The sequence below is a fragment of the Podarcis tiliguerta genome (assembly GCF_965153285.1).
Source record: "Podarcis tiliguerta genome assembly, chromosome: 9".
NCBI classification, from domain to species: Eukaryota; Metazoa; Chordata; class Lepidosauria; order Squamata; family Lacertidae; genus Podarcis; species Podarcis tiliguerta.
Window position 1 is genome coordinate 30,713,994 of NC_139542.1, and position 15,376 is coordinate 30,729,369.

Genomic DNA, 15,376 nt, shown 5'->3' on the forward strand with positions numbered 1-15,376 from the left:
TCTGGGTTAGCAGAGTCTGTAACCTGAAGTGTATGTAACCTGAGGTACCACTGTATATGCAGAAAGACAGTCTTCACTCTGAACATGAAATCTGCAGTGACTGGTCATGTTCATTCAGGCTGGTGACTCCTTTTTGTTTCAGAAAGGTGCCACCATGTTCTTAGCTGAGGAAAAAATTAAAGCTCAGTGCCAGGGGAGCAGAGGAGAGATTCTCTTCTTGTTCTCACATAATTACTCTGCAGGTATATGGTTTGGTCAGGGAGCTGCTCCGTAGCCTACTCAGCATGAGAGTTAATTTGGTCCTGAGCTGAAATAGCAATCCTGCCTTTAATTACAAACAAAACACACTGGGTTGATCTTCCCAATATCCTCAATATCTCACCAACCAGACATCCCAGCTGACCTTACAAACATGGTAAGACAATAGCCTTCTTAATGCATTTTTAACCCATTTTTAAGTAAACATGTGAGACAGGAACTAGTGCAGTAGCTTCACCTCCATAAGGTTGGAAGGCAAACACTTGAAGTGTGGAGCCTGATGTACTCCCTGGGAAATCAGGGTACAAACAAACAAAACAAGCAAGCAAACACACTAGGAAGAGCTCTCTAAGAGTCCAGGAGGCTCCCTGCTTCAGACAGTCACACTTCAACTTGTGGGGGGAAGGAAGAATGTATAAAGAGAGCTGGTGATTTCCAGCATAACATGTAGCTCTTCAGATAACTTGTAGCTAATTAAGGTGTGGAAGGAAAAGGGGGCTTCAACATGCTGCCTTTATGCATTCATTGGTCCTTTGTACAGAGCTGTTGTGAATACTACATGCAAATAGGATCTATAGGATTGATCTGGTATCTTGCATTTTGCAGGGTAGCAGAGCAATCACAAAACTTTCATGTGCATAGATGATGCACAGAATATCTAATCAATATATCAAGGTTGGGAGTGGGCAGAGTGGCCCTACTTCTGCTCTACATGTTGGTTATCCATACATGTCAACTGCTAAATCCAAGTGCTGAACCTAACACTGCATATGGTTCTCAGTGGCATTCTACCCAGGAAGCTCACAGGGTTTATTTTTGGCCATAGTATGTGCCATTTTTGTTATCTGATCATAGCAACTGCCTAACAGTGAGCCAATTGCAGTGAGCCAATTTTGCTACATTTCTGCATGATTTTCTATTCTGGCCTTACCTCGTTCCATTCAACTTCTGATGGGGGGGAACATCATTCTTCTGTACCCACATTGTGTATGTCTGGATCATTCCATCACTTCTCATTCAGATACATCCACACCATACATTTAAAACACCTTCAAAGTGCATAGTCCCCACAAGAATCCTGGGAACTGTAGTTTATTAAAGTTGCTTGGAATTGTAGCTCTGTGAGGAATGAACTACATTTCCCAGGATTCTATAGGGGAAAGCATGCAGTTTAAATGTGCAGTTTACTGTTGGCCGGGGAGGGCGGGATTTAAATATTATTATTATTATTATTATTATTATTATTATTATTAATGTATGCTATGGATGTGAATTATGTGACTTCATAAGATGCTGCCTTTGCATCCTTGCATGAGTTGTTGTTCTGGCTATGCTGCTGTTTTCAGTCTATGAAGAGAAGGTAGCAGTGAAGCAAGAGTTGAGGCTTGCAAGATGTTCATTTAGCATAGTGGTATTTGGACCTTACTGCATTTTCAGTAATATCATCAAGAACAGGAAGCGTTTCCAAGTTTTGGAATTGAGGTTGGATGTTTTCTGTTTTGTTTGAAAAATAGTTTACTTTGCTGAGACCGATTCTGACTCAAGCAAGAGTTCATCACTGAAGTGGCCTTTGACTTCCTTGACAGGAGATGTACTCTTTATCACCATTCTATTACTGAGCCTTCCGCCTCAGTAGTCACAAAAGTTCAATATTATTTCACACCATCCTAATACAGCTCAGGAAAAGAGATGCTTCATTTGGACTTCTGCATCTCATTTATACATTTGTCAAACTCAGTGTAATTTCAATCTACTAGCCAGCCGCCTTGAACCATTTTAAAAAATAGTAAGCTGGAATATAAATCTCAATAATAAATAATAACAAATGAGACTGCCAATAAAAAGGGTGCATGGAGTGCTGCTGTTCCAAGATTCCAGCCAGTAATGCCCTTTTCCAGAACAATCTTTTCCATTGCTGCTCCCTACTGGTTTTCTCTCCCAGCCACTCAGCATTCCATGCCCACGTCAGTATGCTCAGTCCTCATTGAAATTCCTTCTCCCCTAAATATTTTTGTATTTCTTGGGGTTCCCTGCACCTGCTGATACACCCCTCTTGTGCATGGTAGTTTGTGTGTTTTGTTAACATAAATAGCCACACTCATAGAATGCTAGAAGTCTCAGTACTTGAACCCGTAATAAAGGACTGTCTTAGACGTTACAAAGATGAATAAGAGACCTGGCTCCTGCTTTCACTGGGAAAATCAAATTGGTTTCTGAATGTGTAACAAGTTTGCAATGTGTGTAGCAAAGGTGTAGGTGTATGATATGCTTGGATAAATTACTTAGCTTATTATAATGTATAAAGAGCAATTCTTTTGCTGAATCACAGATGAGACAGAGCAAACAACAGCTCATACTTCCCTTTCTACATTTGTGTATGTGTGTAGGTGTGTAGCTGCTCCCAACTTCCTTCGTTTGGAGGCCTTCTGGCATCACTGAATATGGTGTGACTTTTTTGGCACATGGGTAAAAGGGTTGCCAGAGGGGATGCATTACCCTGTAATTAGTGCACGTTAACCATGCTAGAATATCTCTCCTCCCTCCCAGCAAGCTTATTTTTTCATGTTGAGATTATGATAAACCTAGAGGAGCGTTCTTCTTTAATTTGGCAAGAGATGCTTTGAAAAAGACACATGCCTGCTTTTGCCCAGGGAAAAATGTAAATCCATTGATTAAGGAAACGTGTCTTAGGCCTGCCACTTCTGCATTTACATTCCATATTTTGGAATGCAAGAAATATTGGTGTAGTGATATCCGGGTGGACTGTGTCTCATTAGTGGGCTGTTAGCAGATGGTAGCAACAAAATACAAATATCTCAGGAGTTGAGGTTGCCTACTTTTTGAGCAACCCCTACTTCTGTGTCTTTTAACAGCAGCTGGATTCTCCTTTCTCCATGCTGTGAGAATCTTGAGCTGCTAATTTTTGCATCTCATGCTACTGTTAAAAGTGAGAGAAAATGACATGGCTCTTCCTCTCTGTCCCTCCTGCATCAGATGACAAACCAGCATAGGGCTCAGTTCTAGGACAGGGATAATGTATCAATGGCTACAACCCATGGTCGCTAATTGTTATGGGATTGGAGGATCAGTCTGGGTTACATCTGTGGGTCCCTTCCAGGCTTGTGATTCTGCATCAATGAAGTTTTGAATCTAGTAGAAGAGGTCACCGAATGGGTCAGAACAGTTCCTTAGCTGTCTTGTTAAATGCTTCCATGTACATATGCAAAGAGGCTGCCCAGTAGCCATAGAAACAAATGGAGGTAGCCCTCCCCACCTTCCAGTTTGTTGGAAACAACATCACCTTGCTAAGGTAGAAAAACAATAGAGTTTGTGTCTGCATTTTGGAAGTTGGAGATAGAGATGCTTGCCTTGCTCTGTGCTGGACCCAAAGCTATGGCCTGGTGATCTCCCTGGGAACCTAACTGGGAGGCAAGATTTGTGGAGTGCTAATACTATGAGCCATTCCATCCTATAGTCTAATGACACTACCATCTCTGTTGACTGTCATTCCAAGAAAACCAAACCTCTGAGGCCCTGCATAACATAAAGCTCTAGGCTGATCAGGAGCTTGGAGCACTTTCTCTACAAGGAAAGGCTAAAAGGTTTAGGAGTTGATTTCTTCTACTATTGTTTTAGGATATAAACAAGACAACAAAAGAGGGGCATACTGATAGTGGTTTTTAGAACTAGGCATGCTTTGGAGAAAGTTGACAGCTAATATGAAAACTTAATGTAGCCTTCCAAATGAAACACAAAAATGAAAATGATTTGCTGCTGCAAGATATGATGATGACCATCCACTTAGGTGGCTTTAGAAAGGGACTAGGCAAATTCATGGTACGCGGGTGGCGCTATGGTGTAAACCACTGAGCCTTGGGCTTGCCGATTGGAAGGTCAGTGGTTCGAATCCCTGCGACGGGGTGAGCTCCCATTGTTCGGTCCCAGCTCCTGCCAACCTAGCAGTTCGAGCAAGTAGATAAATAGATACTGCTCTGGGGGGAGGTAAATGGCATTTCTGTGTGCTGCTCTGGTTTCGCCAGAAGCGGCTTAATCATGCTGGCCACATGACCCGGAAAAACTGTCTGCAGACAAACGCTGGCTCCCTCGGCCAGTAAAGTGAGATGAGCGCCGCAACCCCAGAGTTGTTCGTGACTGGACTTAACTGTCAGGCATCCTTTACCTTTAGGCAGATTCATGGAGCAGAGACGTATTAGGCTATTTGTCATGATGACAAGTTGGAACTGCAACATGACTGTGCTTTGTTTACTGTTTGATAATAATAATAATAATAATAATAATAATAATAATAATAATAATAATTGTATTCCACCCTCCCCGGCCAAAGCCGGGCTCACAGTGGCTAACAATAGGTATTCTGTTCCCTACCTCAATCAGTCAGCAATCTGTAGCTCAACCCTCACTGGGTTGTTGTTTTTTGCTCCTACCATTATGTCCTGTCCCCCGTCCCCCGATATTTTTTTATCTCTTCATTTACCTATAGACTTGAAGTAACCAATGTGTAGAGTGCTGGACTTGGATCATGGGGAACTGAAATCTATTTCTAGTTTAGCAATGGGCATTCTTGAGTGTTACTCTACATCTAAATTCTCCATCTGTAAAATGGAAAAAATATCATGCTTTGCATTTCCACTGTTTGTAATTTGAATATATTGGCTAGAATGTCCATATACAAAAACAGCACAGAGAGACTTAAATATACATTTGGTGCCATGTATGAAAAGCCATTTTGGGCATGACCAGAGTGATGCTTTCCTGTGGAGATGGTTCCAAACTCAAATGCAGAACTGGAATCTGGCACATTGTTTTGAGGGCTGATCTTGCTTCATGCCCTTAATAATAACTCATGTTGAGCTGATACTGGTGCAGAATATGAGAGAGAGAGTGAGAGTGTGTGTGTGTGTTTGTGTGTGAAATGAACACTTATAGACCTGTAAAACATTTGATGCAGAAAGCATGATTTGGCTGAGTGGGTGATAAATTGAAATAATTTATAAAATTCTTACTGCTTTTAAAAACAAAAAGGAAAATCAATACATCCTTATAAATATAAATAACCACAACATTATAGTGAAAGGCTGGATGACAGGTGAATGTCGTCCAGTTCAGAACTGCCCCCCTGGCATAGGAGCCCCCCTCCCAAATATTTTTAAGTCTCCAGCATCATACGGTTCTGGTACGCCCCAAGCAGAGAATGACACGCCTGTTAGCCATCTCTTGATTCTCTTATTACTGCTTTGGATGTTTCTCCTAATTTTTATTTTTTTAAAATCATTTCATTTTGCCATGGTGCGTCCTTTGCAAAATCAAGCAAGCAAAAGCCCAGGTGGCAGCAATGCATAAGCCAGAGAGACTTCTCCTTTAAAAGAACTTGACAATTTTTGGAACGCGTGAGATCCGTCTTCACTGGCTGCTGTCCCTGCGTGAAATGCTGCTTCTTTTCCAAAGAGGCAGGTCCCTCGATGCAAACCTTCGGAACAGAGGGAGTCTCCTCCCTGCACAGTGTAAATGGAGCATGACATCTTCAGCTCTTTCAGGGCTGCAAGGAGTTAAAGCAGACAGTTTCCAAGTGCGGTAGTGTCTCTCGTTCTCTTTCCTTGCCTCCTCCTCCCCACCCTGTTTCTCTCTTCTCTCTCCCCCCCCTATTTTCCCCTAGTTTTGGCAGGGGATTAAAGTAGCTCCCCCCTGTGGCAGCAGTGACCCAGAAATGAGTTTGATTCACAGAGTCCTTCCTCCATAACAAGTAAAAACGTCAGTCAGAGCGAGAGTCCCTCTCTCTCTCTCTCCCCCTGTATATGTGTGTGCGTGTGTGTCTGAAGGGAGCCACAATCTGCTCCCACTCTCCAGTGCTTGTCTGAACTCATGAGGCAGCACAGACCCCTCCGTGCAGAGCAACTCCAACCTCACTGGCAACCATCGCAGCAGCAACAGCAGCAGGTAACTGTGCCCAGGCAGCGCCTTACGCTCGCCTCCTCTCCGCCCGTCGCCGCAGAACGAGCCGCCTTGCACAGCCATATTTGATGTGTGGTGGGGTTTCTTTTTTCTTTTTTGGTTGCTTAGCTTTGGAGTTCTCCAGAAGCAGCTAGAGAGCAATTTAATGCCGAAGGTCGCTGCCTAGTGGAAATAATATAGTACGTCATTAATATGGCGCCAAAAGATTTGCTTCTTGATAGGGAGCAAAAAGGGGAGGCAGTTGAGTTGCAGCTTCACTATCCCATAAGCAACTTGTACATTGCTGGGGAGGAACGGGGTGGGGGCGAGGGGAGGAGGGGAAATCGGCGATTATTTTGGGAGCTTTTGAGAGCAGATACGAAAGGGTTGCGCGCGCGGCGGGGGGGGGGGAAGAGAGCTAAGGGCTGGCTGCATTTTTTTTTAATGTCGCTGCAGACTTTGCTTTTCGCCAAACCGGGAGCTTTTTAAAGGTGAATGAACCCGGTTGTGGAGTTGTTGGGGTTCCCACCCCCCTTCGTGTCTTAAGTGTTGTTTCTTCGTGCATCCATAGACTTTCGGTTTAGTTTCCTTTGTCGGTGAGGTGGAAGGCAGGCTACCCTAAAGCGCATCCATGCTGGCTGATAGATCAGCCCTACTCGGAAAGTGAAAAGCATTGTAAGAACTTGGGAGACAGATGGCAGCGGCAGAGCGCAGGTCCTTTTTAGATAGATCTCTCGGAAGGGGGGGGGGGTAGCCAGGGAACCAGGATCTGTCGCCGTGTCACCCACATGTTCAAAATATCCATTGCATTAATTCAAGGGCAGGGAGTGTACAGAGGGCAAAAACACAGTTTACCAAATAAATGCACCCTCCCTCCACAGATCGGATTGTGGTTTGTCTTTCCACGGAAAGCTTATAACGGTTGGGTGGACATAAAGCTTAATTTTGCAGGATTGATGCTGAACTTGGTGCAGCAGGGGCATTGTGTAGACCTGAAGATGAGCATTTTATTTTTATTTTTTGCGGTGGGGGAAGCACCTCGATCCATGTTTTTTATTTTATTTTATTGGTTAAAACAACAATCCGAAGCGTGCTGTCTTTTATCTACGATCGCGGGAGCAAGTTGTAAGACCCCAAAAGTGCACGTGTTAGGAAGTGTGAGCTTATGGATATCAGGGAAACAAGGGGTGTGTGGTGTGTGCAGTAGTGGCGGGGCTTGTTGTTAGACTGCTGTTTTGCTGGGTGGCAGCAGATTCTCTCGGTGCTCAACGCTGCTGCTGCTGGCGTGGATGATTAATGCGGGGAAAGGATGGAATGTGGAAGGTTGCCCTGGGATTCGAATCCTCGTAGAACAGCCTCATTTGCTACATGCGCCTGCTCCCCCTTAAGGAGGCGGGCCTTTCTCGCTGGGCTGTGCGTGGAGACGGAGGAGCCCAGGCGGGCAGGCAGGTGCACGGCGTCAGCAAAAGCCTCAACTTGCCCATTCTTTTAGTGCCATCTCACCCAATCCTCCCCCTTTGCAGCGGGGAGCTTAAATACATGTACGGTTGCTGTGCAGCCGCAAACGCTCGCAGGTGGTGGGTGCGAACTTTTCAAAACACTCTGCAGTCGAGGGGTCAGACTGCCCTCAATTCCCCTCTGCATCAATAGTGGCACAGAAATGGAGCAGGCTGATGAGGCTCGGGGACCGTTGGGCTTCTCAGAGGCCGCCTCGAGTGCGCGTTGGCGCCTTAATCTCTCCCTCCGCTTCGGACAAAACCTGGTAGCAGGCTCGGTAGTTATGTAAGAATGCATTCGAGAAACGTCACAAAGTGTACTCGGGAAATACGGGAGCGTAGCCGCTAAATAACCCGCCAGATAGGTTAAATGTCCGTTATTGAACAACGCCGATAAGACTAACAGGAAAATGCAAGGAGTGTGTGAAGCGTACATGGTGCCTACACCGGCGGAAGTATCGCTCGGCTCCGGGGATGTGGAGAGCCGTTCCCTCTCCGCGTCAAAGCAAATAAAATGGGTGTAGGTGGTGGTGTTTTCAAATAACCGCATCATTGCCACCTAACGGCCCGTCCTCCGTTCCCAACCTCCAGCAGGAGGGAGGGAGGGAATGCAGCTGAGGCGATCGTGCCCCCTTGCTGAAATTAGACAAAGCCGCCACAGTGCTCTTCTGCTCGCCCATCTCCTTAGGCTTGTTATATTTTTTTGCGGCGGGGGGGGGTGTTACTTCCCATCTTCAATCTTTGCAAGCTGCTCAAATCGTAGGAGGGTTTTCACCTCGGACCCCCCCCCCACGCCCTTTCCTCCAATGCACCCTTTGTGGTGGGGATTGGTATTGTGTCTTTCCCTCCCCTTCTCTCCAGCGGGTGGGGGCCAGAGGGCGTTTGTTTGTTTGCAACCGCCTGCTGGATGGTTTCCTGTGACAAGAGGTGATACAGTTTCCAGAACTGTCGAGGAGTGGGAGGAGAGAGGGAGGGGGGAGGCAGGCAGGCAGGCAGGCAGCTCCTCCAAGGCGGCTCTCTGCTCGATTCACTCAACCTCCCCCCCTCCTTCCCCAGACATTACAACATGGAGATCAGGGGGGAGGGAAATCAGGCAACCGGGAGGGTTGCGTGGCCGCTTTGAGCGCGACGAGAGGTGGATTTGGGAGGGAGAGCGAGAGAGCTGCGCCGGGAGCACCAAGTTTGATTTGCAGCCGGGTTTGAGCGGATTGGTGCAGCCAGGAAGAGAGGGCGGAGCGGAAGGAGCCAGGCTGGAGGATGCGACGAGGAGGGCCGGTCAGTTGCAAGTGGATAGACGAGCGGTGGGGATGTGGCTGGTGCGCAGGAAGGTGCCGCCGGTGCCCCCGCGTCTCACCTTTCCGAGCGCCGCCCCGGTATTTCTGCCCCCGCCTCGCCGTCCGCGGTGGCACCCGCTACCATCGGGAGCCGGCGGCCCCTCCTTCGCCGGGTGGATTGCGAAGGCGGCCGGCAAAGAACTGCTGCCTTGAACGGGTTGGGGAAGCGAGTGGGCGGGTTCAGGAGACGCGGCTGTACCTTCGGAGCAGCTGTTGCCTTCAAACTGAAAACGGCGGCGCTTGAAAGAATGGGATGTGTGTGCGAGAGGGGGGGGGGATACTAAAATCAAGCCTTCGTTGGGATACCTGTCATGAGGAAAAAGAAGCTTAAAAGCACAAATTGAAAGTTTAAACCCCTTTTCTTTCCCCCCATGGGGTCCTTTCTGTCCAAATCTGTGCTGGAGGTGAATCCTTGCGGTATACCAAGTGTACAAAGTTAGCTGCTCAGGATTTTATGCAAGTTTCATGGCAGAAAAACAACAAATTGTTCTGGGAGGTCAGATGCACCAAGTTGTATTTCTGCTAAAATTGATATGCAGAACAAAGTAAAAATATGCCATATGAATCATAGGATGCATACTCTATCATGATTGACAGTCTTCACAACACTCAAAGCAAGGTAGTTTAAGGGTGGCTCCTGCGGCCCCTTTCAGAGCATGCTTATAGATGTAGTGAGGGTTCTTGCCTGTGTTTTGAGATCACAGGTGTAGGTTATTACAGATTGTTGTTGAATGCAACAGTTTGCTCTTGAGTTTATGACCTGTGTGTTTAAATCTTTTACCACCACCGCTAATCTATAATACAGTATGTAATCCCTAAATGGCAGGTTATCTGTATAATTTTTGAATCTGTTTGTCAAGATACTAAAAGACATCATCTTGACACATAATGATAAATACAGCTTTGAATGAATTATATTTGTCAGTGACTGTCGTAAATAGTGACTATGGCTGTGATCTAGTCCAGAGTCCTACCCACTTAAGACTTTGGTCCTGTTCATGCTCTTTCTGGGAGTAAACTCCATTGATCTCTGGGGCTTATTTCTCAATAAACATATGTAGAATTGCATTGTGCATCCATTTGGTTAAGTAGTTATAAATGGACACTGCAATAGGTGGCCTGTTACTGTAATAATATATTGAACTGTGTTTCCCACAGCGTAGCTGTGATGCAGCTTTTGAAAGCGATTGCTCTCTGTCTCCAGTACAGCTTGTACAGAGTTGAACCTTTTGAAATGGATTCTGGTAACATCTTCCTCCACACTTAAGTTGCTAAATAAATCTGATGGGTGAGAGGTAGATTAAACTAGATGTGCATTGTCCAATTTATCACTGCCAGAATACATGAGAGCTACTAAAACCAAAATAGGTTGGTTGGCCCCTTCATGGTGGCTTCAGAAGCTACAGAGATACAGAATAATGCTGAACTAATTTTTAACAAAACAATATTTTGCATTGGTGCAAAGTTAGCAGAAAAATCTACTGAAGCCAGTTGTGCGTAACTGAAAGGCAGCTGTGTATCAATTACTCTGTGACTTTAGGTGTGTCATTTACTGTAAATGTAGCCCAAGACTAGATGGCACACTTCTTAACACATATGCAAAATAATATTTGAAATGATCTCTAGCATAGATGTTCTAATTAGGTCTTGATGCAGCCAGTATCATGTCAGTTCATGGGCTATTTTGGAGAAAACTAATTCTTCAGTCTGTCTTTAGGGTGTACATTTGCATTCTCCCTGTGCTTTCTCTGTAGTGGTTCTGTGCAGTTTATTATAGTTGCACCCGTTAACACTGTTATAGTTAATGATCTGTCAGAGCTGGAATTATAAATCCTGTTTACCCAGGGGTTTATGGAAGTCATTAAAAGTACTCTGGAAGGAAAAACAGGTTATAAAAGCTTTGACCTGGGGATGCACATTTAATGTCCATATAAAAATCTGTTTCTCTTCAGCCATTAAAATAATAATTGTAGCCACTTTGAAACTACATTTTCTCCACATGCTGCTGTTCAACCTATATCAAGTTCTGCAAATACATATCAAGACTTCCTGAATATTGATATACCTAGAAAGTGAAAAATGGAATATATCTTATTTTGTTGTGTTTAATTTTACACAGCAATACCTACATTTCTGTTTAGTGGAAAATAGGTAACCCTCTATAAAATGAGAGAATGGGAGAATGTCTAAAATGTTACTGCAAGATTAACTGAATCTTACAATGTGAACATGGTGTATTGTTGAATCTATGTTGATGTTATTGTTTATATAGATACATCATTGTACCTCCATAGTAACACCTACAGTAATTTAATTCACTTTCTCAACTGTCTTTTTACACTGAAGTGGTTAGGGTTGCTTTTCCCTACTTTCCTCCTAAAATATTCTAAAGTGTGGCTGTGTTCAGATGATCATATCTCAACCCCTTCGCAGCGTGAGCAACCAAACAAGGAAGTCTTATCAATTAAAACAGGTTCTCGTGTCACCCAAACCAGGAAAAACAACTTTGGAACAAACCAGGATATTAACCTGTGGGTTGAAGATGTTTTCAAAGGCTGGCTTGTTCCAAAGATGGCAACCATGGTTGCTTAATTTGTTTTTGAACTAGAGGCTTCCTGGTTTAACCATGGCTTCTGTAAAGGTGGCGTGCACAGGGAAAATACTTCTTAAGCTGAGATATGATCATCCAGACCGACTCAGAAGCTAGGTAATAACCCATAGCAAGTTGCCATTTTCAAGGGAAGTTAAATAGAAACAAAGGGATATAAATATGTAATGTTAATGCTCCCAATACTGACCGGGGTGGGGGGGAATCAAAATGTGGGTTGAGCTAATATGTTTCATGTTACTGTCCCTAAACTTGTTGGCTTGTATAATGGGTTTTTTGTGTGTGTGTTTTTAAAGCCAATTCAAGGGAGCTTTGGAATATAGCAACCAAAAAATAATCAACTATGTACTGGTTGTATTTATCTATGGAGGGCAGGCTAACTGAGCAGGGAAGGGCGGGAGGGAGTGAAAACGCTGGATGGATGTGATATGGAAATATTCAAGTTGGAAAAGGCAAATGCTCCTTTCCTTAGGCTGATTAGAGTGTTTCCCTGTGTGAGTTTTCTTGTGCTAATCATTTGCTGTTTTGTAGAAATGTTGGCTGCTGCCTTACACAGATCATACTGTTTGTCCATTGCGTCTGTATTGTCTACTCTGATTGGCAGCAGTTCACCTACAATTTCATGCAGTGATTTTCTCCAGCATTGCTATCAGAGATCCTCAGGTTTTGTTGGACTACAACTCTTGCCAGCTTCAGCCAGCATGACCAGTGGTGAGGGATGATGGAAGTTGTAGTACAGCAACATATGCAGTGCAGCCACTGGTTCTTTGGTCCCAGCTTTTATAGGAGATGCCAGGGAATAAACATAGGAAGGATTATCTGTGTGCAAAACATGTGCTCTGTCACTGAGCTAAATAGTCCCTCTGTGTTGTACAAGCCTTATCATTCTTCTCTGCTTCTTCTAAGTAACGTATAGTTGCAAATGTTGCAACATCATTAATCATAGCATTTCCTAAATCACTAATGATTTCAGGCACAACTCCTTTCAGACAAACATTTCTCTGGGATAAGCTTCTGTTCATCTCCACTTTGAAAATTGGCCATGCTTCTTATTTTTTTAAAAACAGTGAGTTACAAAAAAGACATTTCCTTTCCCACCATGACTCTTTAGAAATTAATGCAAGACACAGTTGGAAAATGCCCATATGCAGGGGTAACTGAAACTTGATTCCAGAGCCTAGGGATTTCAACTATTTTTCCGTGCTAAGGTGTCAGCAATTTTTTGAAAGTTCAAATACACAGCATAGACTGGCTCATTCTTACCTACCTTATTTCTGAGTTCTAGATTTGCTTTGTAAAATCCATGCTGACTCTTTTAAGTGATAAAGATAAAATGTTTAGGTAGCTTGTTCTTGAGCTTGCAATTACTTGTTTCTAAAAAATAAGAAACACTTCTATTTATTCATCATGTTTGGCAATCTTGGAAGCAGGTGGAACTCTCCAGAGAAAATTTAAAACCTTTTTTCCTTAATACTCCTGATCTAATGGGGAAATCTATGAATTTTAGAGAATTTTAATAGCAGACTCCTGCAACAGTTTTGGAATATTGTTGTTGAATTGTTTGATCTTTTACTCAGTTGGTCTATCTAAACCTGTTTGGTCTACTCATCATACATGATAGATGGTTCAGCAAAGGCTTCCCAAATTCTTACAGTGCACACTATTAGTTATTTAATAATACTTTATTGATTTCTTACATTTGCATCCCATCCTTCTTCCCAAAGAAGCTGAGGGCATCTAATAGACCTACCATAAGACATCTAAAAACTATTCCAATGCAGATACAGATTTGGAAAGATATCTACTTAAAAGGGTTGTTGGAAGAGGAAGGTCTTCAGAAGGTGTTAAATGGACAGTAGAGTTTGTATCTGTCTCATATTTAATGGGAGGAAATTCCAAAGGGTAGGTGCCACAACACTAAAGCCTCTTCCTATATTGTGCGGAACGGAATGAGCCTCCTGATAAAATGGTATCAGCAATCAGCCCTCACCTGCAGAGTGCAGTGATTGAGTGCATATATAAAGGATAAGGCAGTCTTTAAAGTATCTGGCTTCCAAGTTGTAGAGGGCTTTATACACCAAAACCAGCACATTGCACTTAGTTCAGTAACTTGGCACTAATGCAAAATTTAACATCTTCAAAATGCTCAGTGGGAGCTGAATTACCCATTCAGAAATCTTCCTTGTGTTGCACCACTTCAGACTGCTGGCTACGCAACAAATATTTTCCAACTTAAAAATTTCTGCGTGTACAACAAATAAACCAAGGAGTACCCTAGACTTTAACCTACTTGACATGCTAACTTTCCATAGGAAGAGAGTTTTTAAAAAAAGAAACATTGGGACTAGTGTTCAGTGGTTTATTCATCCCCACCTTCTCTGTGGGTGACATTCATTTGCTTGTTCTTGTCATTAGAATTTAGCATGTCTGAAACAGACAAACAAAACTTTTTTATGTTAAGACAAACCAGCTCAAAGCAAAGCAATTTATATTAAGAAATCAGTGGCTAGAATGCATGTCTGGCCAATGCCTTTCTACACATCTGACTTAAGCAGAAGTCATTCTGTAGATATGATATCTCAGACAAGGGCATTACAGACTGTTGAAGTGATGCAGTGCTTCACTTGGTTGAAACTAAAATCAGACCATTGGTCCATCTAGCTCAGTATGGGCTGTGCTGATTGGCAGAGGCTCTCTAAGGTTTCAGGGAGGAGATCCTCATAGCCCTACCTGGAGATGCTGGTGGTTGAACATGTGACCTTCTGCATGCAAAGCAGATACAGTATCCATGAGCTACAGCCCTTCCATGAGACAGTAGTTATTAGGCCTGCACTTAAGAAGCTGCCCTGCATTGAGTCAGGCTATTGGTCTCTGTAGCTCTGTACTGTCCAGCGTCTTTGGCGGCTGGCAGTGAGAAGTCATTCTCAGCCCTAGCTGGGACCTTTTCCTTGCAGGGAGTGTGCTCTGCCACCGAGCAATGGGCCTTGAATATTGCAAGTTGAGAGGTGATGTTAGGTTATTCGTTTAATATAATCATATGTAAATTGTCTTTGTGAAGGTTGGCAACCTACTAATACGTTGTGCGTGAGAACTTTTTACTGGAATTTAGATATTTACAAAACAGCTGGAGGTCAGATATGTACAGTAGCTGCCTGTTCTGTGAATGCTAGCTGCAGTATTTGTTTTTTGTACCACTTGGTTGAAAGGACTTAACAATCCTTTTGAAAATGGAGCTGTTCATCAGTAGAATGTTATGCTTCAATCTTTCCCAGAAGTGGGACATAGCTACTCCCTAAATTTTTGATACAGCTTGCAATGTTTTGTCTGCCTTTATCGTTGTTTGCATCCTGTGCTTAACCATCTGTGGATGAGTTAAACAAGGGTTGTAGATTTCTGTTTTTTCACGCTTTAGGTCCATAGCATTGAGACACATTATTTCGATTGCAAAAGACTGAAATGGCTAGCATAATTTGGACAAAATCTACTCAGTTTTCTGCCTCTGATTAGCTGTCTAGTGAGGTCTTTATTCAATTTGTACAATTTAACCTTATCTGCCTCTATAGCTTGTGCGGCACCCAAATATCTAAATATCCAGACTTTCTGACAATAGGGATTTCTATTTACCTGGAGTTGCATAGCAGCAAGCATAAGAGTAACTAAGAGTTAAAGATAATGGGACTATGATTGCTTATAGTGATGTTTACTCCATGGGAAATGGCCCATGGGTTCTA

At 43.5% G+C, this 15,376-nt stretch overlaps 1 protein-coding gene across 21 annotated transcripts in view; it reads left to right on the top strand.

Annotated features, from left to right (window-relative positions):
• Positions 1–15,376, top strand: part of JADE1 (jade family PHD finger 1) — a 153,893-nt gene that overhangs the window by 87,555 nt on the left and 50,962 nt on the right. The window contains exon 1 of one of the 21 annotated variants that reach the window (XM_083457220.1): positions 5,577–6,213. The exons of 11 other annotated variants lie outside the window; for them this stretch is intronic. Coding sequence is in view for 1 of the 10 variants with exons in the window: in XM_083457219.1 (XP_083313345.1) it covers positions 6,297–6,303 (7 nt within the window). In the remaining 9 variants the exon portion in view is untranslated. Of the gene's footprint in view, positions 1–5,576; positions 6,214–6,259; positions 6,304–7,607; positions 7,657–8,666; positions 9,442–15,376 lie in introns of those variants that run through there. 9 more of the 21 variants (XM_083457231.1, XM_083457219.1, XM_083457229.1 and 6 more) reach the window with 9 other exon arrangements.